The sequence below is a fragment of the Acomys russatus genome, chromosome 5 (assembly GCF_903995435.1).
Source record: "Acomys russatus chromosome 5, mAcoRus1.1, whole genome shotgun sequence".
Lineage (NCBI taxonomy): Eukaryota > Metazoa > Chordata > Mammalia > Rodentia > Muridae > Acomys > Acomys russatus.
In genome coordinates this window covers 23,778,309-23,802,308 of record NC_067141.1, presented here as the reverse complement: position 1 = coordinate 23,802,308, position 24,000 = coordinate 23,778,309, and the positions used below count along the sequence as shown (strand labels likewise).

The 24,000-nt window shown below is 49.0% G+C and overlaps 1 protein-coding gene across 1 annotated transcript in view; it reads left to right on the top strand.

Moving 5' to 3' along the window:
• The window catches only part of Cars1 (cysteinyl-tRNA synthetase 1), a 54,686-nt gene extending 37,088 nt beyond the window's left edge, over positions 1-17,598 (top strand). The window contains exons 11-23 of the mRNA XM_051145726.1: positions 1,994-2,106; positions 2,670-2,798; positions 3,168-3,297; positions 3,385-3,488; positions 3,813-3,910; positions 4,145-4,334; positions 5,092-5,160; positions 8,477-8,558; positions 11,678-11,758; positions 12,979-13,046; positions 14,822-14,881; positions 15,365-15,448; positions 16,290-17,598. Of these exons, the coding sequence (XP_051001683.1) occupies positions 1,994-2,106; positions 2,670-2,798; positions 3,168-3,297; positions 3,385-3,488; positions 3,813-3,910; positions 4,145-4,334; positions 5,092-5,160; positions 8,477-8,558; positions 11,678-11,758; positions 12,979-13,046; positions 14,822-14,881; positions 15,365-15,448; positions 16,290-16,424 (1,343 nt within the window). The 3' untranslated portion in view covers positions 16,425-17,598. The remainder of the gene's footprint in view (positions 1-1,993; positions 2,107-2,669; positions 2,799-3,167; positions 3,298-3,384; positions 3,489-3,812; positions 3,911-4,144; positions 4,335-5,091; positions 5,161-8,476; positions 8,559-11,677; positions 11,759-12,978; positions 13,047-14,821; positions 14,882-15,364; positions 15,449-16,289) is intronic.
• The last annotated feature ends 6,402 nt before the right edge of the window (positions 17,599-24,000 follow it).

Here is a 24,000-nt window from a genome sequence, read left to right as displayed (position 1 = left end):
GAAACGAGCCGGGCAGTCAGGCAGAAAACTAGCAGAGGAGGAGCAGTGCGTGGAAAGAGAGAAGATGGGGGAAAGTAAAGGCAGTTAGTGAATGATTTTAGCACAGAAAACCTGGCTGCTAGCCTAGATTGTGAGAAAGGGGGTAGCTGAAAGAACATTTGTGTACCTCGAGAGCTGTGGTTCTGGATGCTTCTTGCTGACAGAAGATTAGCAGGTAGGAACTAAAGCCAGACTGAGGTCTGTCCTAGGTGCCCCATGTATGTGCATTTCTTCTTCTGGGTTCCTTTTCCCAGGAGGCTGGGTTGAGAATGTTCACAGAGTTTTCTTCAGCCTAGACGTGGAGTTTTCCTCCGCCTTTGAGCAGCCGGCTGTGGAAGGCCTCTTTGGCAGGGAGGGAGCTTTCCAGTCAGATTCCCCAGCTAGAGGGAGCACAGGGTGGCTGTGCAACTTAGCTAGATTGAGAGCCAGGGTTTGCACCCTCCCTTCCAGTGGGGGGAAGGGAGCCTCGCATTTGAGAAAAGGCCAGATAGTCGAGCTGCTGGTTAAAATAAAGACAATAAAGAGCTAAATTTTAATTTACTAAACTATTGTTCTATCCACTCTTAATAAAAGAAAGACAGTGATAGGGAGCGAAAGAGAGAGAAACAGGGGAAAGAGCCTCCCCACCCTCTGGGTTTTTAACCAAGGGAACACCTCGGGGATTGTCTCCAGGGCAGCTTTGTTATGTGTTTCTTCAAAGAGCCAGCCTTTAACACACCTTTTGGCCTAAAGACTGTGTGGTTTGCTTTGAACCTTGTCTCTGCTAGGAACTAGCCTTTTGATACACTTTAGGGTCTTGTGGACGGTTGCCAGCAGAGGGAACACCCGTCTATTTCCCAGCACAAAGCTTACCAGGAGGGAGGGGGCTTCTCCTCCACCTACAGACAAAGGCCCACACTTGTGAAAAAATTATTTTCATTCTGCAGACGAGCACATCAGCATGTAACAGTGCTTGTCTCTGGGCCAGGAGTTGATGGCAGGAGTCCTGCACACGGGTTCTGCATTCAGTGCATGTCCCACATCTGGAGCTGGTGTTTCAGGGTACCCTGTCGGTGCCTCCCTCCCACCACAGCTCGGGGACATCAAGCCTGGGCACTTAGCTTCTGAAAGATGGAACTGCACTCAGATCCTGAGTTAGCCTCTTAGACAAGCAAGTGTCCTTCCTTTTCCAGAGCTTTCCACAGGGCTCCATGGATGTAAAGATTGGGTAGACCCTTGTAGCCAGGGCCTGAGCCTGAGAAGGCGTTAGCACTTACGTAACGTAGACTTGATCCTCAGTGTGGGGAGCCAGGTCTCCATCTCCACAGCAGCTCTATCTGTAGGTCCTTCATGGACTAGGAGATAGTGCCATCTTCTTCGGTCTGCAGCCATCTCACACCTGTGTGCTGCTGTCCAAGTGCCTCTGGCCAGTGGGTCCCTCCACCACCCCTGAGAGGTCTCAGAGAACCAGGCAGGAAGCACACCTCGCAGGCAACCTGCTCTTTCTCAGCCATTTTACCAGATGCTTTGTGAATCAAGAGAGGATGTCACCACTGACCTCAGATTCCATAAAGTGATGCACAGCAGCTCAGCCACACCTTGGCACCTCTGGAAAGCAGCATGCTGGCAGCTGTGTGTGCTGTTGACCCTGGGTTCCCACATGCATGGACCAGGTTCCCCAAGCTGTGCTCCAGTGAGCAACACACCTTAGTTTCAGCCCAGAGTGCAGTGACCTCTCCTACAGACATGGAGCTTGCAGCTGAAGAGGCAGGTGTGTCTCTAGGACCCCACAGTTGCTGAGACTGTGCCTCAGAATCCGGCTTAAGAGCTGGTAGGCAGTGATTGGTACGCATGTCTGTCACAAGTTAGTTACCTTACAAGAAAGGTTGACTTGGGCACCCAGAAGCGAGGTGCTGATACTCCAGTAGGCACCTGCTACTAAATGACTTTGCCTGATTCCCTTAACCATTTACAGGTGACCTGAGCATCTCCGCTGACCGCCTCAGTGAGAAACGCTCTCCCAACGACTTTGCCCTGTGGAAGGCCTCCAAGCCAGGAGAGCCATCCTGGCCTTGCCCCTGGGGAAAGGTGAGTGAGCTGCTGTTGGGAGCAGGGGCAGTGAGAAGAGGTGGTGTCACAGCCTGCTATCATAACTCTGTTGGTGGGTGCTGGGAAAGGATGGCCAGTGCTACTGGGACCAGTACCTGGTTCTGGAGCAGTGAGGAGCTGTGGGCCTGTGGGGGCTGGGTCTCTGAGTAAGCAGCCTCTCTTCTCGGGGCTCAGTTTCCTGGTCTGTTAGTGGGGTGCAGTCAGAGTGGCTGCCAGGAAGGCTTCTGCTCTGGGTTTTTATGCATGTAAGTTGATGCTCTTGGAGCTGGAGTTCCGATGACTGTGTGACATCCTTGACTTGGGTGGATGTGACTATTAGTCACTTGCTGAGTGCTTGGGGATCTAGAAATAAACCCCAGGCTTTAGTTCAGCCACAGCACAGAGACTGATTTTGAACTGTATAAACAGATTTTCCCTTAGTTTGCCCCTGTGAAGATTTTGAGCCGTTGCAGTGACGTTCAGAGGCTTGAGGGTCATTTGTTTAGGTAGTAAAGGCCTGGACAGATTTGAAATGGTCAGCAGGGCCCTCTGTGTTTCCACAGGGTCGTCCAGGATGGCACATAGAGTGTTCCGCCATGGCAGGCACGCTCCTGGGAGCCTCAATGGACATTCATGGTGGAGGGTTTGACCTTCGCTTTCCCCACCATGACAACGAGCTGGCGCAGTCGGAGGTAGGTAAAGACAGGTTGCCTTTCTCGAAAGGGAGTGTGCTGTCCTTCCTGCTCTGCTGGAGAGACATCAGCAGCACCCTTGGGAAGAGCCTCCTGATGAACTTGACATCCATGTCTAGAGCCGAGGGAGATTTGAACCCTAATCATTTTGTCTGAATCCCAGTGATAACAGCTTGGCCTTCGCTAGCAGTCAAGCTTAGATTCAAACCAGCAGTGTCTTGCTGACAGGTTTCTAGCACATTCCTTCCAAGCCCCAGGTGCTCCACTTAAGAAAGGTGGTGCCTACCTCATGCATGGTGCATGCAGAAGATACCATGTATTGAGTGTGCAGCCCCTCTTGAGGTCTTCCTCCCTTCTCTTTGTACTCAGGCCTACTTTGAAAATGACTGCTGGGTCAGGTACTTCTTGCACACGGGCCACCTGACAATAGCCGGCTGCAAGATGTCCAAGTCACTGAAAAACTTCATCACCATTAAAGATGCCTTGAAGAAGCACTCAGGTAAGCACAGCTCTTGCAGAAACCCATGACATAGGTAGGTACCAGCAGCTGCTTGGGATTAACGACTGCCATGTGTCTGCTCTCTAGCACGGCAGCTGCGGCTGGCTTTCCTCATGCACTCTTGGAAAGACACCTTGGACTATTCCAGCAACACTATGGAGTCTGCACTTCAGTATGAAAAGTTCATGAACGTGAGTGCCCAGTTCTTTCCAGAGCTGGAGGGCATTGTGGGTAATATGTGTCTTCTGGAGGGCATAGTGATGGCCATTTAGTGCCACTTTCTGAAACTGATAGTTGCAAAGTAAAGGCCGTGTTCACATTTCATTCTAACTCAGGCTTCCGACCCAGGGAGTAGGTCACATTTCTGTCTAGAGGAAGAAGGGTTCTGTGTCTTTTGGAACTGTGTGCATTGTGCTGACAGATCTCCCCTCAAGTAACATCACGTCAGTAGGACATCAAGTGTCTCTAGGTAAAAGCTTGTCCAAATGCTACTAACCTGACTTTCATAACTTCAGGAGTTTTTCTTAAACGTGAAAGACATTCTCCGAGGCCCTGTAGACATCACTGGCCAGTTTGAAAAGTGGGAAGCCGAAGAAGTGGAACTCAATAAGAAGTAAGGTGGTGCCTTCTCCTTGGTGGTGTGGGGGTGCATGCTTGTGTGTGTGTGTGTTCTGGGCTGGCTGAGGGTCTCGCCATCAAGGCTTGTCCTGGATAGCTGGCCAGGCCCTGTCACATGTCAGAAGTGCAGTGCCTGCTGATGGCAGTGACTCTGGTTGTTGGACTCTGGAGAACTTCTGTGGTGGAGCATCAGGCCTGACTGTTGCTTCCGTTCCTCTTTCTTGCTCAGCTTCTATGACAAGAAGACAGCAGTTCACGAAGCCCTGTGTGATAACATTGACACCCGCACTGTCATGGAAGAGATGCGGGCTTTGGTCAGTCAGTGCAACCTCTACATGGCAGCCAGGAAGGCTGAAAGGAGGAGGCCCAACCGGGCTCTATTGGAGAACATTGCCTTGTACCTCACCCACATGCTGAAGGTGAGCCTGGCGACAGGCCCATCATGGGGACTTAGCTTCTGAGTGATACTGGAAGCGCTGCATGCTGCCCGACACCATCCTGGTCTGAGGCCTCCCTGAATTGTGGTTAAAGCCTCAGAGCCACCTGTAGTCACAGCTGTTGGTCTCTGCTCTGCCTCTGTCTTGGAGTTTGAAAAGCAAAAGCCAATGACAAGACACTGATGCTTTGAGCACATCTCTGCAGAGTGTTTCTGGCTCCAGGCCACCATGTCCTAAGGCAGCACACCAGCTGCCTGGGCCGATGGGACTTTACTTGCCTTACCTGTCCTTGTTATCAGCCTCCAATGGCTTCTAGCTGGAAGAGGGTCTCAGAGCCAGGGTGCAGTGTGGATGGATGCAGACACTTTGAGATAGGGCTACAGGGTTTGATGTGGCTCCTTCCTGCCTCTCTCTAACCAATTGTGGGGCCAACCTGGCTGCAGGTCCCCAGAGAAGTCAGAGCAGTTCTTTTTTTTTTTTTTTTTCTTTTTTTCCTCCAAGACAGTGTTTCTCTGTGTAATAGCCATGGCTGTCTTGGACTTGCTTTGTAGAGCAGGCTGGCCTCGAACTCACAGAGATCCACCTTTCTCTGCCTCCCAAGCACTGGGAATAAAGGCATGCGCCACCACAACCGGTGTCAGGACAGTTCTTTAGCTACTGGCCATGGATGACACCTCAGCTCTCTCTCTATCCTATTAATCCTATACACATTTTGAGAGTTACCTGTTTCTTTCCTCAGATCTTTGGAGCCATAGAGGAGGAGACCTCACTGGGTTTCCCAGTTGGTGGGCCTGGAACCAACCTGAATGTAAGTAGAACACACCAAAAGAATCCTCAACTGGCCAGCTGCTGTCACCTTGCTCATGCCACCGTCTGCATGCCTTGAGGCCACCTATCCCTTTTCACAGTAGTTCCTCTGTATGTGTTCATGCCTGCTTGCGTGCGTGCGTGCATGCGTGTGCGTGTGCGTGTGCGTGTGTGTGTGTGTGCATGCGTGTGCGTGTGTAGAGGTCAGGAATCAGCCTCAGAAGCCACCTGCCTTGATTTTTAAGACAAGGTCTCTCACTGACCTGGGACTTACTAATTAAGGGTAGCCATCAGTCTCCAGGATTCACCTGTCTCTGCACCCCCAGCATTGGGATCATAAGCATGTCCCATCACCTGGCTTTTTTATATAGGTGTTAGGGATCAAATTCAGGTCCCCAGGTTATAAGTGCTGTGCATATTGTTATATTGTGTAGTTTGGGGACTGGTGGTACATGTTCAATACAAATACACAATTTGTTTTTCCTCTAGATATTTCAATCTGAGTGTCTTAGTTAAGGTTTCTAATGCTGTGAAGAGAGATGACCATAGCGGCTCTTATAAGGAAAACAGTTAATTGGGGCTGGCTTTCAGTTCAGAGGCTTAGTCCATTATCATCATGATAATGGTCTCCACACAGCAACATGCAAGGAGACATGGTGCTGGAGAAGGAGCTGAAAGCTCCATACCTTGATCCACAGATGCAGAAGGAGACTGTGAGCCACACTGGGCATAGCTTGATTGTAGGAGACCTCAAAGCCGGCCCCCACAGTGACATAGTTCGTCCAACAAGGCCACACCTCCTAATAGTGCCACTCCCTGTGGGCCAAGCATTCAAACACATGAGTCTGTCGGGGCCATTCTTTTTTAAACCACCATAATAAGAGTGTAGAGTGTGGATGCTATCTATAATCAGTGCACGCTTTCCTAAAGGTCCTGTGTTCTTATTACCACAGACTATCCTAGCGGAATTCCTACTATTCGTCTTTGCCCCGCAGAGCTGGGCAGAACCCTGTGCCAAGCCAGGTCTAGGTTTATACCATCCCAGAGTCCACCACACAGCCTGATGCCCTGTTCCAGCAGCAAGTACCAAGAAAATGGAAAACCGTGTTTCCATAGAGTATCTGTGTATGTCTGAGGATACAAAGAAGCCCTGTTAGAACAGACCCATGGTCCACAGCTGGCTTCAGCATTTGCAGGTCTAGTGGGCTGATGGGCACACGTGTCAGTTATGTTTCTCTGCAACATGAGGACAACTCTTTGAAAATTCCCCTCCACCCTCCTGCAAAGAGCACTCTTTAATTACAAAATTAAGAAAGTGTATATAAATATTTAGATGGAGCATCTGCTATGCAAATGCAAACAGTAGCTCAGTACAAATGGAAAGACAAAGCTGTGTCAGAGCTGCTTTCTACCAAGGAGCAACCCAAGAGGCCCCTCCTCCACACAGGGCTGTCAACTCTGAGCCCACTCCTCCCGTAAAGAAAGAGGCCGCAGTGTGAGCTGTTGCTATGGGGGCTTCTAGGCCTTCCCTGATGGGAACACTGCTGGGCACTTTAGAAATTCACTCATGGCTCCTCTGCCCTCTTAACTAAAACACGGCCAGCTTCCTTCATTCCTTCTTCCTTCCTTCCTTCCTTCCTTCTTTTCTTACTCTTTGTTTCTTTCATTTTGTTTTTGTTTATTTGCTTTGAGACAGGGTTTCTCTGTGTAACCCTATCTGTCCTGGAACTCACAGAGATCCACCTGCCTCTCCAGAGTGCTGGGATTAAGGGTGTGTGCCACCATACCCAGCTCTTTCTTTTTAACATTTTGTTTTTACTTGTGTGTTTCTGGGGTTGGGTATTTGCATAGAATGCTGGTGCCCTCAGAGGAAGGCATCAGATTCCCTGGGGCTGCAGTTCCAGGTGGTTGTGAGTCACCTGATAGCAATGCTAGAAACTGAATTTGAATTCTTTACAAAGCCATGAAGTGTTGAACCATCTCTCCAACCTTCCCTCTTTGGGGGAAAAAAAAGACAAAACTCATAGGTGATAGTCATTCTGTCTAAGTGTTGGACCATCTCTCCAACCTTCCCTCTTTTCTTTGGGGAAAAAAAAAGACATAACTCATAGGTGATAGTCATTCTGTCTTTGAACTTGAAAGTTGTCTTTAGTCATCAGCAGCACTGTGGTCTTGGGGAGGCATCTTAAGATATATCCTGTGTCTCCAGGTATCTCATTAGCCCCTTGTAGTTGGCTTGTAGGAAGTAGTAGCCACAGCTGAATGTGGTAAGCCCGCGAGCACCCTCTGTCCTACACACAGCTCCTGTTGTGAAGTTCAGGGGCTGCCTCCCAAGTTTAAAAGTTCTGTGTGAGCTAGAGAGGCAGACCTGATCCTAAGCCTTTTGTGCCCAGGTAGAAGCCAGGCAGCAGGAAACAGCCCCAGAACTCTTGGAGACAGATCCTGCCCTCTATAGAGCAAGAGGCCTCCTTTGAGCACTAGAAGCCAAGGTTGACTGTATGGTGTGACTAGCCTATTTAAGCTGTCCAAGGGTTTGGAGATAGGGTCTGGTTCACTCCGGAAGTCCAAAGCCTCTGCTGCAATGAGATAGTTTCCCTTGTCTGTCTGGTGGAGGCCAGTCCTAGTTAGCTCAGACTTCAGGCTCTCTTGCCTTCTAGCCGTGCTTCTCCCACCTCCTTATCTTGGCTCTGCAGCTACTGTGTAATTGGCACACCAGGAGACCCTGTTCAGAAGCCCCAGACCTTTCTGGTCCTGGAGATAAACACACTGTAAGATAGTTCTAGATTCAGACTTCTGTTTGGGTCTTGTCTTGTCCAGTGTGGCTCTAGGTCCCTGGGCTTTATCCTCAGTGTCATTGTAGGTAGTGACTAGCCCTCAGCAGGCCCACATGTGACCGCAAATGGTCAGTGCTTCCTGGCAGCCCATTAGAAATGGTAAAGACAGGTTTCTGGCAACTGTGTCTATGTTGAGGAAAACACATCATGTCTGCAATGGACATAGTGTCTGCTGAATTGTATCCTACTGGAAGCCCAAAGATGATTTTTGCTCCCCGGCCCATATTACCTTTATTAGGTACTAGGAGCCAAGGTGCGCAGTATGGTGGCTAGCTTCTTTAAACTGTCCAAGAAGGCTGGAGATAGGGTCTAGCTCCACTCCAGCACATGTCACTCTCATACTACCTGGCATGACAAGAACTTGTGGGCTTCAGGACATAGGGTATGGCAGCATGTATCTTGTAGCATCTCCACGGAGTTGTCAGGTATTCAGTTACAAATACAGCAGTGGCTCTTATGACTCAAACCCACTCTTTCCAACAGCTCGAGTCTACGGTCATGCCCTACCTACAAGTATTGTCAGAATTCAGAGAAGGCGTGCGAAAGATTGCTCGAGAGAAAAAAGGTAAGGCCCCATGCTGGCTACCTCACCCTTGCTCCTCACCCTCTACTAGGTTACCTATGATAGCTGTCATTGGTCTGTGGGTGTATAGCCTCATGCCTAGCTGGACCTGCTTTACTCCAGTGGCCCCTCAGTGCAACATTGTACTGGGCCAGGGTTTCTTTTGACTTAGAACATGTCAAGCGGAACTTTTCCTTGGGCCTGAGTGCCAGGTATGTGCATAGCTCTATGTTCTGATAGAGGCAAGATAGAGGGCCCTGTGCACAGCCAGCATCCTCTTGCCCTTTGGTTTGCACTGGGTCTCCTTTCTGTTACTAGTGACCCAAGCTTGAGACACTGGAGAGTAGCTTATCCTGCCGCAGTCTCAGGATGCTCGGAGAAACTCCTGCTGGGGCCAGAGCTGGAGTCATATCACTGCTCTGCCTGGTGCATGGTGATGCCAGGCTGCCTATGCACACCCATCCCTTCATCCTCAGGAGTTGTATGCTTTGAGAGATAGAGCATTACATGGGGTGCCAAAAACCACACCACCCTTTCTGCCAGGTGGTTCTGGAGAATCATCTGCTATTAGCCCAGGTGCCCCCAGTAGGCACTCTATCATGGAACCTTGTTCAGGGAAGGGTTCTTTGCCTTACTAGGTGCCACACTGGTTACGAAGTGGCTTGCTTCTCAGCAGGAGTGCTACTGGCCATGGCAAGGGCAGCTTCCAACTCAGAGAGCCTCTCCTGCCCAGTCCTCCAGTAGGCTTCCCTCCTGCTCCCAGGCTCAGCAGCCAGTTTCAGACCTGAGCTTCCATGGCACTGGGGACCCCAACAGCCTGGGCTGTATCCTCTGTGAGTCATGTAGGTGACAGTACCAGGCCTCTGCCAGTACGGGGCTAGGCTCAGGCAGGCATATAATTTATTGAGGTGGATAAATATAGCAAAAGCGATCTTCAGATCAACTCTCAGCATTCAGTGCAGGACGCCTTGTGCAGCTCCACCTCTCCCCTCTCTGCAGAGTGCAGCCTTCACTGTCACACAGTGTTGCTGCTGCTGCTGCTGTTGCATGTGCCTTTTCCACGTGTGTGTGGAGGCCAGAGGTGAAATTTGAGTGTTGTTCCTCAGGAACCATCACCTTCTGAGACAGAGTCTCTCGCTGGGACTTGGGGTTCACTGACTCAGCCTGGCTGGCCAGCCAGCAAGCACCAGGGAGCCACCTGCTTCCCTCTCTCCAGTGCTGTGATTGTAAGCTCACAGAACCACACCTGGCTTCCTCCGTGGGTGCTGGGATTCAAATATTAGTCCTTCCTCATGCTTGTGCCGCAAGTACTTTTTCCCACTGAGCGTTTTCTCTGTTGGGAGAGGGAGAGGAGGAGAGAGAATTGTCTTGTTCCAGCCTTTGCTTTTTGGTTTTTTGGGTTTTTTTGTTGTTGTTGTTTTTGTTTTAAGGCAGTGTTTCACTGTGTAGCCTTGACTGTCCTAGAACTCCCTCTATAGACCAGGCTGGCCTCAAACTCAGAGATCCATCTGCCTCTGCCTCCTGAGTGCTGGAATTAAAGCGTGCACCACCACCCAGCCTTCTTGTCATTTTTAAAGTTTTATTTATTTGCTTACAAGTTTTGGTGGTAGTGATGGAGGCTAACTAAGGCCAACTTGGAAAGGAGCCCACAGACTGCAGATGTTCTTATTTCTAAGCAGAGTTTGCCTCTTAAGGAAGATCCTGCAAACAGGACTGGCAGCCTGACTGACCTATGCTGTCTCATTTCACATGTCCTTCAGTGCCATGAGGTTGTGGCCATAGAGGGACTAGCCTGACACCCTTGGGTACATTTCCTTCAGGAAAAGGCAGAGCTGTTGTGGCCAGAAGAATCACCTAGGATCAAAGCCTGTAGGACTCTCGGTTCCTAAGTGCAAGGGGACTTGGAGTCTCAGCCTGAGGAACGAGGGAATCTGTGTGTGTCTGCTACGGACCATGGTGCTGGCCTTACAAAATCCAGTCCCTTCCTTGAGTTCTTGGCCTTCCAGTATCTATCCTTTTACTCACCACCTAGAAGGATGATGCAGCTGGTCATTGAAAGTCCTAGCACCAACAGAGAAACCAAACTCAGAGGTTAGGAATATTGAAGGCTTCAGTGACTGGCCACACCCACAGTCCTTTGATTCCCACCTACTCCGTCTGCCCAGCTTCTCTGTCTCCTGCTCTTTTGCCCTCAGTCTCTCCTGTGTGTTCTGGCTCAGCCTTGGGGCAGTCACTTCTTGTGGTGGCGGGCCAGGTCTGACCAGGCTCACCAAGTTCCCTATTGAGCGATCCAGTGTCATCTCTGAGGTTGGGTGCAGGTTCCTTTCCATGTCTGTGACCCCTCCATATCTGCACCTGGGGGTTAGACTAGACTGGCGTCTCCAAGTGAGACAAGCAGCAGCTAGAGGGCCACCCTAGCCACCAGACCCAATTTGAACCCTGGATACCTTTCACTCCAGCTACGTTCTGATTTGGCAGGGGGCAGAGCTGGAGAGGGTCGGGGAGCGGAGTCTTCTTACTGAGCAACCAAGGACCTCTTAGCCCTCAGACACATGCACAAGAGTGCTGAGGTGGGCCAGTGGCAAGTGTGTGAAGGGTCAGGGTTAGAGGAGGGAAGAGCCCTTCAGGACATCAGGGTGACTCAGGGGAGAGTCCATGAATAAGTGTAGCATTTACCTGGAGACAAGCATCAGGGGACATGGCCTCAGTGCTGAGCCAGGCTGGTGATAACCATAGCTTTGGGTGGTAATGGAACCTTGTCATCATGGGATGAAGTTTGGCCATAACAGGCTCTGGACAGCCTGACTTCTTCCTGCTCAGCCTCTCTGGGAGCAGTCTACAGAATGTTGTCAGACAGGTCCTGGTTTCCAGCACTGCTCTGCAGAGCTAGAACAGCGGCTGTCCTCATTAGACCCTCTGGGCTCACCATGAGGGTGGCTGTGGCTTGTGCTCCACATTGGACTTGTGTGGCAGTGGTGGCACTGGCAGCCTCCAGGCTTCCTGTCTTCTCTCCAGATCTGGCAGCCAGTACCCATTTGCCAGCACTGAAGGAAGCACTAGAGGAAGCACGGGTTTTGGGGGCCTTCTGCGGTCTCAGGGAGCTGTTCTTTCTTGTCTTACAGTCGTTGAGGTTCTGCAGCTCAGTGATGCCCTCCGGGATGACATCCTGCCTGAGCTTGGGGTGCGGCTTGAAGACCACGAAGGTGGGTGATTCCTTGAGCTGCTCCCCCTGGACAGGACAAGCAGCAGGTGTCTGTGGGTGGTGAGCAGGATGCTAAGAGGGAATATGGCACAGCAGTAGGCTAGGGGTCCAAGGGCACCAGCACATTCAAGTGTGGCTGAAGCAGAGTAGGTGTCTTCTCAGATGTGCCCTGCTCCCTCACTCCCATCTCATCCAGGAGGCTTAGCTCATCACTCATGGTGACAGGTTCCTTTCCACCAGGGACCTGGGCAACCGTTGCTCGTTTACTACTTGCAGCTGACCTGCCTTTCCTCACAGTCTTGGGGAAGACAAGTTGCCTGTACCCCGGTCTCACAGCATGTTTTCTAACTTTGTGGAGCCTTTGGCTACAAAGAAAAATAACATCCAGCTTTGTAATATTCAAAGAGTCCATACAGGGTAGGAGCGAAGAGCTTGTCCGAGGTCGTCTGTGCTTAAGTGAAGGTGATGGACAGTGATGGCCGACTTGAGCATGCTGTTTATTTCCTTCTGAGGCATTACTCAGTACATTAGAAGTCTCTCTCTCTTTAAAATTTATTTATTTATTTTTGGTTTTTCAAGACAGGGTTTCTCTTGTAGTCCTGGCTGTCCTGGACTCACTTTGGAGACCAGGCTGGCCTTGAACTCACAGAGATCCACCTTCAACTGCCTCCTGAGTGCTGGGAACAAAGACGTGCGCCACCACATCCAACCTCTTTTTTCTTGATAAGAAGGAAAAAGACAGTGGAAAGTGCACTGTTCTTAATATTGTTTTTGAGACAGTGTCATACTACATAGCCCAGGCTAAGCTTGAACTCATGGCAGTCCTCCTGCCTCAACCTCCCAAGTGCTGGGATTGCAGGTGTGACCCAATATACCTGCTAAAATGATGAGTTTAATTTGATGACTCTATATAGGCAAAGCCTTCCTATTTTACCTTGGTTTTGTGTTTTTGTTGTGCTGGAATGAAATTCCAGGGCCTCCAACAGTGCGAGGCAAGCATTCTACCCCTGATCTGCAACCCAGCCCTGTTTTGTTATCTTTTTACCAGTTTTTTTTACCTGGCATTGGTTTTGTCTGTGTGAGCCAGAGGGCAGGGTCTCCCAGATCCCCATGCAGGAGTGGTTTTTGGGACCTCAATGAACAGGCTCAGGGTTAGAGCCTGGCAGCCTGACAGGTGGGAAAGTCGACAGTCTCTGTGTCTCACTGGCTTTCTGCTTTCAGGACTGCCAACAGTGGTGAAGTTGGTGGACAGAGACACCTTACTGAAAGAGAAGGAAGAAAAGAAAAGGGTTAGTAAAAGTCAAAGGGATGGAGCTTGAGTTTGCTGAAAATGAAAACACTAAGACTGTTGTTGGATTTTTATGTTGTTTTAAGAATGGATTTTTGGGTAGGTGATGGTGGTGGAGGAGGCAAAGTTTTCTAACTTTGTGGAGCCTTTGGCTACACAGAAAAAGAACATCTAGCTCTGTAATATTCAAGGAGTCCGTACAGGGTAGGAGCGAAGAGCTTGTCCGAGGCCATCTGTGCTTAACTGAAGGTGATGGACAGTGATGGCTGACCTGAGCATGCTGTTCATTTCCTTCTGAGGCCAGCCTGGCCTACAGAGTGAGTTTCAGACCAGCCAGGCCTAAAACCCCGTCTCAAAACCACCCTGCCCCCAAAAAGATCATGAAGGAAAGTTAACTGGATAAGTAACCTCTTCAGAAAAGGGACTGTTTGGCTGGGTGTGGTGGTACATTCTTTTAATCCCAGCACTCTGCTGCAGAGGCTGGTTATCTCTGTGAGTTTGAGACCAGCTGGGTTTACATAGTTTATTCCAGTCTAGCCAAGGCTACATAGTGTGATCTTGCCTCCACAAAATATAAAGGGGACGGTGGTGCAGTCAGCCTTTTATTCTATTTTGTTTTGTTGAAAAACAGGGTCTCATCTCATGTATCCCAGGCTCAAGATGTAGCCAAGGCTGGCTTTGAACTCCTGATCCTCCTGCTTTCTCCTCTCATAGGGGTATACCACCATTCCCATTTCAGGTGACCTGTTGTCGTTGTTGGCTTTTTAAAAACTTTTATCTATTTATTTAATTATTTACTTATTTTAGTGTGGTGTGAATATTTATTGGGGGGGGGAGGTGGCAGTAGGCAGGGTGGCTTAGCCCTTGGTGCAGCTTTTCTCATGGCTACTGGTGTTGCTCAGCTCCTTCTGGTTTCTCTTGGTTATACATGCCCACCCCTTAAAAACATATTTCTAGTTATATGTATGCATATATGTCACAGGTGTACAGGTGCCTGTAGAGGCCAGAAATGGACAGTGGGTCGTGACATTGGTGCTAGGAATCATACTTGGGTCTTCTGGAAGAACTGTTCGCTACTGAGCTATCTTCCAGCCCCCATTCCTTTTTAAAGATTGATTTTTATTCTTCTTTATGTCCAAGTCTGTGTGAGTGTATGCTGCCCTTCAGTGGCAGCCATGGCAGGAAGGACAATACTGTCTGGAACAAGTTACTTGTTTAGCTAAAGTGAAGCTCGTCATTTAGGAAGCATGTGTGTGCCCTTGGTATCACAGGTGCCAAGTGTCCTGGGTGCTGCCATTTGCTCTACTCATTCTGTCTGCTTGCCCTCTAAGTGCCCCTGTCCCTGCCTTCATTCTGTGATGGGGAGGGCCCCTGCATGTGAAGACTTGGTTCTCAAATGGGAGAAAGAACAGAAATATGTTGTCCTAGTAAGTGTAATGATGTGTATCTGTAACCTTAGTACCCAGGAGGCTGAGGCAGGGGGATTACTATGAGTTGCAAACTAACCTGAGCTACACAGCAAGACATTGTTTCAGAAGAAAGGCAGGCAGGCTCACTGTCCTAACCCTGGATGCAGTGAATGTACCTTGGGGTGGCTCCAAGTCAGATGGACACGAGCTTGGAGAAGAGGCTCGGGGCAGCTCTCCCAGGGACCTTCAAGAAAGGAGCAAAGTTGATAGTTGGGAGTTTGAGAGCTGACATTCAGGATTATGGTTGAACATGACACAACAACAGGGCGGCTCAAGAACACATCTCAGGCATGTGCTGCTTCCCTAGGCTGAAGAAGAGAAGAGAAGGAAGAAAGAGGAGGCGGCCAAGAAGAAACAGGAGCAAGAAGTAACCATTTCACTTGTTTGTTTGGGGTGCGGGGTCTCCTGGGCAAAAAAAATCACACTCTGGCCCCTGCCTCACAGTTCTCTGTGCCTTCTTTGGGCTTGGACAAGGTACCCTGCAGAGCCTCCCAGAGGGAGCTGGCCTCTGCCTCCACCCCTCAGATGGTGTCCTGGCATCAGCAGAAGACAGGTTGCCCTTGGTGGGTCCCCAGTGCCAGCAGCTCCACAGTCCTGCCACCTGAGGATTGCTGTAGCCCCCCCCCCCCCCAGACCTCTAGAGTGGATGCTTATGTGGCCTTTGGCTCCCTGCTTTTGGTTTCCTTCCCAGTCCTTCTCCTCGGCTTATGTTGAGTTTAAGGGTGTGGGGGCCATGTGGTAGAGGAGGTAGAGTGGGCAGCGTGGTGGTGGGTGGGCCTGTGTACTGCTTTGGCTGTGACATATGTGTTTGTGTGTGTGTGTGTGTGTTGTGTGTTGTTGTGTGTTCCAGGCAGCAAAGATGGCCAAGATGAAGACTCCACCCAGTGAGATGTTCCTGTCAGAAATCAACAAGTATTCCAAGTTTGATGAAAATGTAAGACAACTCCTCATTCTTCAGACTTTGGTGGCCTGTATCCTCCAAGCTGGAGTCCAGGGACTTTCGCCCTCAGGCCAGTGGGTCTCCTGTGAGGGCAGCTGGGACCATCTAGCTCCTATCAGAGCAAAGGCTAAGCTAGCTGTCTCTGCCAGTTATGTGGTGAGCTCTGGCCCTGGCACCAGAGGCTATGACTGCAGGCCCAGTTTAAGGTGACAGCAAAAGGAACCTGCAAGTTCTGCAGGGCTCCTCCAACTGCCCAAAGTGCAAGGCCATAGCCTTGCTTCCTCCCTAGATGTGTCTTTTGTCCCTTAGGTGTCTCTCTGCGGGCTCTTGGATTCATCACTACATAACTCTGCCTGACTACCTCTGAGTACTTCAGACTTTAGTCTCAGCCACTAGGAACCCATTGCCAGATTAGCACTGGACTGAGGGTGGTGACCAAACAGCCATAGAGAGGTGTGGTGACACACACCTGTGATCCCAGCACTTTGGAGATAGAGGCAGGAGGATCTCAAGCTTGAAGCCAGCCCCGGTCTTTTTTTTTTTTTTCTTTTTTTTTTTTTTTTTTTCCCTTTCAACACAGGGTTTCTCTTTAGAGCCCTGGCTGTCCTGAAATTAGCTCTGTAGACCAAGCTGGCCTCAAACTCAGAGATCTGCCTTTGCCTCCAGAATGCGAGGATTGAAGGCCTGTGCCACCACCACACAGACAGCTTCTATCTTGGTGTCTATTCCCTATGTCAGAAACATACCAGATAAACAAATATAGCCAAGGGTTTCCTGTCAGCAGTGATGAGGACGGAAGGCAGAGGAAATGATGGTGTTTGTGTGGTTCTTGCAGGGTCTGCCTACCCACGACACTGAAGGCAAAGAGCTGAGCAAGGGGCAGGCCAAGAAGCTGAAGAAGCTCTTTGAAGCCCAGGAGAAACTGTACAAAGAGTATCTGCAGATGGTGCAGAACGGCAGCCTCCAGTGATGCCGCAGCAGCCCCGTAGGGTGCAGCTGCCAACCTGGCTGCCATGGACTGACACCACACCTGCTCAGGCCATGTGCCCTGATCATGTTTACAGCTGTCCTCACACCTGAATCAGGCTGAGTGGTAGCGGCTCCGGGACACTCATAATAAATTCTAATGAACAGTGAGGCTTGGTCTGCCCTCTCAGCACTCGGAGAGCTGGCCTACGGGCGCCTGGTCAGCAGCTTGCAACTTAGGCCTCCTAGTCACTTGAGCCCTTCAGCCAGCCTGCCTGAGGAATTTCCCTCACATTGGCGCGTTGGGCTAATCTCTGCTGTGTTGGCACATTTTGTGGTATTGGAGTAGGAAAAAGGCAGACTCAGCCTAGGGGATCTCCCTGAGCCCCAGACAAAAGCCGCTCAGTTGGCTCTCTGGCTCCAATTAACACACACTGCAGGTTTCCCAGAGCAACTGACAGAGTGGCAGCAGGACAGTTGCCATGTGGGGGTGGGGCTCTGGCAAGCTGCCTGGAACTACTGTTGTGACAGCAAGCCCAGGTCAGCACTGCTGGCTTGTAAGATAGGGGATCTCTAGGTCCAACCTTAAGTGTGCTTCCTCTCCATCTGCCCCTGCCTGTTTGCTCACCCTGCTAAGAACCAGCACTCACGCTGAACGTGCCTGAACAGCTAGAAGCTCCCTGGTACCTGTAAAGGCTGGCTCCAGAGAGACCAGGGCCAGGCGTGGATTCCAGATGCCATAGAGCCCATGTGGCAAGTGTGCTGGTGTCTACTGTAAACACACTGCCACTCTGTCCCTGTGACAGACTTTGTTGAGAACTGTCCTGGAGATACCTGTGCCAGCCTGGGGTACCATAGGCATGTGTTGTGGAGTGTAATAACATGAGACTGCAGGAAGCCATGCAAGGTCTCTCGAACAGTCATAATCAGATGGGAATCATCTGAGGTGTGCACCTTGTATCACTGTGGTCTCCCAGGGCATACAGCTGTATCTCTAGCCTGGGAGATGTCTCTCCATGGGTGCACTTCCTGAGAGAGAAGGCACTGGATGGCTTTCTGGGACGGAGCCTCACAGGACAGCATAATCCCTCCATTGGCTTCCATTTAGAAGCATTTCAGGTCTACCCATCCATGTTACCATGAGATGAAACAGGTTCCCAGAGAGGGTGGGAGCTGGGGAGGCTACAAAACCGCACGTCAGTCAGCCTCTAAGAAGTAGTTCACCATGTATCTAAGCTGCGGGATGAACGGGCCTCAGCAGCTTTGCTGTTGGCATCTACAGTTATTACACACACAGGTAAGACCCCTGAGCTGCGCCCCAGCTGTAATCTGAGGCAAAGCAAATGGAGCGTTGGTGGCAGCAGCCAAGACTCTCGTGTTAAGAGGTGAAACCCAAGAAGGAAAAGAACAGCAGTGCGCTGTGAGTGGGACAGAGCAGGACGGAGCCACCAACATGGTTCCTCCAGGCAGTATGGATAGGCAAGCTGGCAGACTGGGGCAGCAGGGCATCTTGGGCCTTAAATGCTCTCTCTCTCTCCTGCATCAGTAGACTGCCCACAAAGGAACAAGGGACAACCTAGTGACACAAAGCTGCCAGCTTGGTCTCCAGGGCATTATGCTAAGGAAGAAAGTAGCAACATTTTAAAGGTCCCACATGTCTGATTTCCCAAGTGATATTTTCAAATCCAAGCTGCAGAGGTGGCAGTGACAGGGCAGCCCTGCCTGTGCAATGTGATACAGAACATGATACAGTAACTAAGCTTACTGCCAGTGTCTGCCTTCAGCACTGACCTCATACTCTGGCCATGCAAGATTGTGGGGAAAGTGCATGTGTGTGGGGTGGTAAGTCTGTTACAACTGGTATTGCTGGAAGGAGACACAGGCACTCATACATTCAGAGAAATAAGATGCAGGAATACAGAGAAGAGGCTTCCAGGGAGTGCCAGATCCTGCCCCCAAACCTGGTTCTACACAGCCGTGAGAATGAGTTTCTGGTACTGCAAGCTCCTTGTCTGTGATACTTCCTCACAGCAGCCACAGGAAACAGACAGACAACCATTCGCCACCCCTGCTCTCTGTAGCAGAAAAAGAAGTGTGAACTAGTGTTTTATTTAACAAGCAGATCTCAGAAGCAGTATTGCAAAGGGCCAGCTAGTGTGTGGAAAACAACTCAGTAGCGTAACTTGAGGCTGGGGAAAACCAGTATTTCAGCATAGCTAGTAGGACTGGAGAGATGGCTCAGCAGCTAAGAGCATACTTTGTTCCTCCAGAGGACCTGGGTTAGTACCCAGCGCCCACTTCAGGTGGCTCACAACCTGTTAGCTCTAGCTCCGGGGGATCCAACGTTTCTGACCTCCATGGGCATCGGCACACAGGTGCGCAAACCCTCACACAGGCACACGCCTACGACTAAAAATAAAAATATTCAAAATAGCTAGTAGAGAGGATTGTCGGGTGTTCCCCAAACATGTCTGGGGCAGCAGATGTGTTGTTCAGATTGCTCCACAGTGAACATACATAGAAAGGTCACTTTCCACCCTAACTTACGTACAATCACCGTGTCCACTAACAAAACACTGTAAAGAGTAAAGAACCTGCTCAAAGCCATGCATGGTGGCACACACCTTTAGGATCTTTGTTAAGTTCCAGGCCACTAAGAAGGAGCTAAACAGTCTTCCTATAGGCAAGGGAAATTGCTATCTAATTGTGTTAATTTGTTCCCTGGCAGATCCTCACCCTGTAGCTGAAGCGGGGCCGGGACTCACCGTGTAGCCTCAGCTTGCCTGGAACTTGTGGCGATTCTCTTGCCTGGGCCTCCTGAGATACAGGATTTCCGGCACGAGCCACCACCATACCTAGCCTGTGACTTAATTTCCTAACAGACCATTGTACCAGTGATGGTGGACAGGAGCCAGTGAGAGCCCCTTGATAGCATCTGCATAACCAGACATCTGGGATAACTACAGAACATCTGGAGATGGCCCCAGAGGTGTAATCCTATCAGGATGAAATGATGAGGGTGGGCCTAGGATTTGGAAGGGCATGTGCAGGCAGCAGTTGGGATCACAGTATGGCAAATAATACTGTGGGTGCAGGATTCAAGGAGAGAAGCCCTACCGCAAACCCTGCCGGAGCCACGTGCTCATTTCGGTCTTGTCTTCAAAGTGCACTTCTAGATAGTGAGCCACCCACCTTGAGCTACGTGGTTGTAGCAATTCAGGAAAGCAGTACAGCTTTTTTTCCTTTTTTATTTTGTTTTTCAAGACAGGATTTCTCTGTGTAGCCCTAGCTATCCTAGACTAGAGAGGCTGGCCTGCACAGTCTTTTTTTTTTTTTTTTTTTTTTTTTTTTTTAAGATTTATTTATGTATATGAGTGCTCTGTCACTTCAGAAGAGGGATTCAGATTCTATTACAGATGGTTGTGAGCTATCATGTCGTTGCTGGGAATTGAACTCAGGACCTCTGGAAGAGCAGCCAGTGGTTTGTTTGTTGTTGTTTTTTGTTTTGTTTTGTTTGTTTAAAGAAAATTATTGTGTTTATTTCTTTTTTCCATTTTTAAAATCTAGTTTATTCATATTACATCCCTTGTATCCTCCCTCCCTCCCATTTTCCCCTTACTCCCCTCCCCTATGACTGTGACTGAGGAGGACCTCCTCCCCATGTATATGCTCATAGGGTGCATGCAGCCAGTGTTCTTAACTGCTGAGCCATCTCTCCAGCCCCATGCAGTACAGCATTCTTTTCTTTTTCTTTCTTTCTTTCATTTGTTTTGTTTTTTGGTTTTTCGAGGCAGGGTTTCTCTGTGTAGCCTGAACTCACTTTGTAGACCCGGCTGGCCTCGAACTCACAGCGATTCTCCTGCTTCTGCCTCCTGAGGGCTGGTATTAAAGGCATGCAACCACCATGCCCGGCTCCTATTGGGCTCCCACCTTGATGCCACCCACACTAAGCCCCAGGTGGGGTAGATGCCATGACAGAAAGTAGGCTTGAGACTATAAGTTAGATGTGAGTTTAATTTGAAAACCCTGGAGTCCCTTCTAGTTTCTATTTTTAAAACTATTTATTTAATTTTATTCTATTTGCATTGGTATGAAAGTGTCAGAATCCCTGGAACTGAAGTTACAGTCGTGAGCTACCATGTGGATGCTGGGAATTGAACCTGGGTCCTTTGGAAGAGTAGACAGGGCTTTTAACCACTGAGGCACCTCTCTAGCCCCTCTTCTAGTTTCTTTTTTCTGTGCTTGCTTCTCTACACCCCCCCCCACTTAGCCCCCCAAAAAGCAAAGCCTGGTGGTGAAGGAAGAGGAATGCCCCATGAATAGCAGAGCTTACTGAGTGGGACACAATCTGCATACTGTTGAAGTTTGTGACCAGCTGTCATGGGCAGCCTTGCCAATGCAAGAACCTGGAATCACTTGGGAGATGCATTAGGATAATTGACATGGGAAGACCCCTCTTAATTGTGGGTAGGACCATTCCCTGGGGTGAGTGGTTGAGTCCTGGACTGTATGAAATGGAAAGTGGACTCAACACCAGCACTGCTGTTTGTGACTGTAGACTTAATGTGCCCAACTGGTTCAAGCTCCTGTCACCTTGACTTCCCCATCATGACAGACTGAGTATACCTTGTATTGTGAGTTAATTTGAACCCTTTCTCTAAATTGTGTTTGCCAGGTGAAAAACTACAGAAGACAACAACACTTGTCAACTCCTCCATCTGGAGCCTCCAGGTGGTTTTAAACTTTTTCCTGTTATAAACAGTACAGAGCAGGAGTCATTTGCTAAAAATACCAGACTGAAATTGTTTCCAAAGCAACCTTCACCAGACAAAAGGACTAATTAATTATTTATTATTTATTTTTATTTCGTGTGCATTGGTGCTTTGCCTGCATGTATATCTGTGTGAGAGTGTCAGATATTTTGGAACTGGAGTTACAAACAGTTATGAGCTGCCATGCAGGGAGTTGTGCTGGCAACTAAACCCAGGTCCTCTGGAGGGGCAGCCAGTGCCCTTAACCAGAGTCATCTCAGTTCTAAGAAATGAAAACAATTTATTCATCCCTGCCTGGGAACCTTAATGCTATTCAAATTGGATTTTTTTTTTTTTTTTAAATAAAGGGACATGGAGAGGCTGGGCTGGTATCCCACTCCTTACTCCAGCCCCAGGCTGTATAGAGAGAATACCTCTCTGCTACCCTTGTCAGCAGCAGTAAAGAGACATAGCTCAGCACTGCTACCAGTAGTCGGATGAATTTCCTTCCTCCTCAGATAACTCCACTCTGTAAAACTGGATCCTCGACTGTGGTGTAATAAAGAATTTCAGGACAAGTCATAGTGAAGCAGAGTTAGCAAGCTTATTAAGCAGAGAGAAACGGTGCATGCTTTGGATTTAAATGCAGGCATTGAGCAAGAGAAACAGTCTTGGATGAAAGACAGTCCATATTCACGACATGAGGGCAGGCTGCGGACCTACTTTAAGGGCTGCTGTTGAGGTGACCCTGTGGCTAAGATTGCTGAGAGGATGTCATTTACAGCAACAGTTAAATACTAAGTTTAAGCTGAGAGATGGTGACACATGCTTTTGATCCCAGCACTTGGTAGGCAGAGACAGGTGGGATCTCTGAGTTCAAGGCCGGCTTCTGCTCTACAGAGAAAGTTCCAGGGCAGGCAAAACTACACTAAAATTAACAAACAGTTAAATTTAAACTTTTTAGTAAGTTTTACAATTTAAATAGTGTCATGGTTAGGGACCCCCTCCCAAGCACACACACAGCTTCTGAGGACCAGTCCTATTTTTTTTTTCTTTTTCTTTTTTGAGACAGGGTTTCTTTGTGTAACAAACTCTGGCCTTCCTGAAATAAAGATATTTTATTGTTTATTATTTTTGAGCCAGGGTCTCACAATGTAGCCCTTATTGTCCTGGAACTCACTATGTAGATAAGACAGACAGGCTTTGAACTCACAGAGATTCACCTGCCTCTGCCTCCCAACTGCTGGAATTAAAGGCATGGGCCTCCACTGCCCTGCTCTGAGTACCTCTCTTAACCCGGAAGCTTCAGCCTATATTCAAATAGTTTTATTAATCTAGGTATAGTGATGCACACCTCTAATCCCAGTACCTAGGAGGCGGAAGCAGGCAGATCTTTGTGAGTTCACGGCCTGTCTGATATATATAGTGAGTTCCAGGACAGCCAGGGCTACATAGTGAGACCTTGTCTCAAAAATAATAAATAATGAATTATCTTTATTAAACTTGTTACCAGTTGTTTGAGTCTGAGCACTTCATTCAAGGAATTGAAATAAAGGTACACACAGATTGTGAAGTAGCAAAAGGGAAGTAATAGTACAGATCAGAAATACTTTGTGACAGGCCCACCAGGCTAGCCTTGAACCCAGAGACCTGCCATAGTCTTTTTTTTTTTTTTTTCTTTTTTAAGATTGAAGTGTGTGGGGCATTATTAGAAGAGGAGTGTGTGCACAGCCCAAACCTAATGGAGGCCCTGGCTGCCAAACTATTTTCTATGCTTCTCTGCTTTAACCATATCTCACTCCCCCAAATAAAAATTAAGTAAAAAAAAAACCATATGACCTTATTTACTTTTCTTAATTTTGTAAATAAAACTATATAGTACATTGTTTTAATTTAAGGAGAGAGGTAATCCAGGAAAACAGTGCTATAAACTTTCTGGCCTCCAGTAATCACTTTGAGTATTGTCTCATGTTGTTCAGGTTGGCCCTCAGCTTGCTACATAGTTGAAAGTGACAAAACTGCTCATCCTCTCACCTGTGCCTCTTACCTCACAAGTGCTGGGACTGATGCCCACCACACTTAGCTTTTCCATGGACTTTGTTAGGGTAACACACATTATCTGCAGGCACTTTATCTATCAGGTGTTGTCTCAGGGTTTCTATTGCTTCTACGAAAGCACCATGACCAAAAAGCAAGTTTGGAGAAGAATGGGTTTATTCTGCTTACACTTCCAGATCATAGCCTGTCTTTGGGGGAGGTCAAGACAGGAACTCCAGCAGGGCTGGACCTTAGAGCTGATGCATAGGTCTTGGAGGGGTGCTGCTTTCTGGCTTGTTCAATCTGTTTTCTTACACAAGACAGGGCCATCAGTCCTGACAGTACCTACTATGAGCTGGGCTCTCCCCTGTTGACCACTAATTAAGAAAATGCCTTACACCTGGATCTTACGGAGGAATTTTCCCTATTAAGGCTCCCTCCTTTCAGGAAACTCAAGTTTGTGTCAAGTTGACGCACAAAACCAGCCAGTTACAGGTGTGTTGAAGTTTTCTATCAGCAGGGTAGCCCCAGGCCAGGCAGACACTGTAGACTAAGGGCCCAAAGTAGATGGTGCTTTCTCCAGGCCCGGGGTTGCAAGTAATCTGGGGAGAGCGCTGCCGACAGGGGCCGGAGGCACATATCCTAGAGATTGCAGGAGGTTCAAGAAACAAGAAAGCTCTCCATTCGCCCCTAGCAGCCCCTTTAAAGAGGCACGGAACTGCGCATGCGCCGCCATATGCGTCACTACTCTATTTACATAGAGCTCGCGGGCTTGAGCTCGATGCCGTGCAC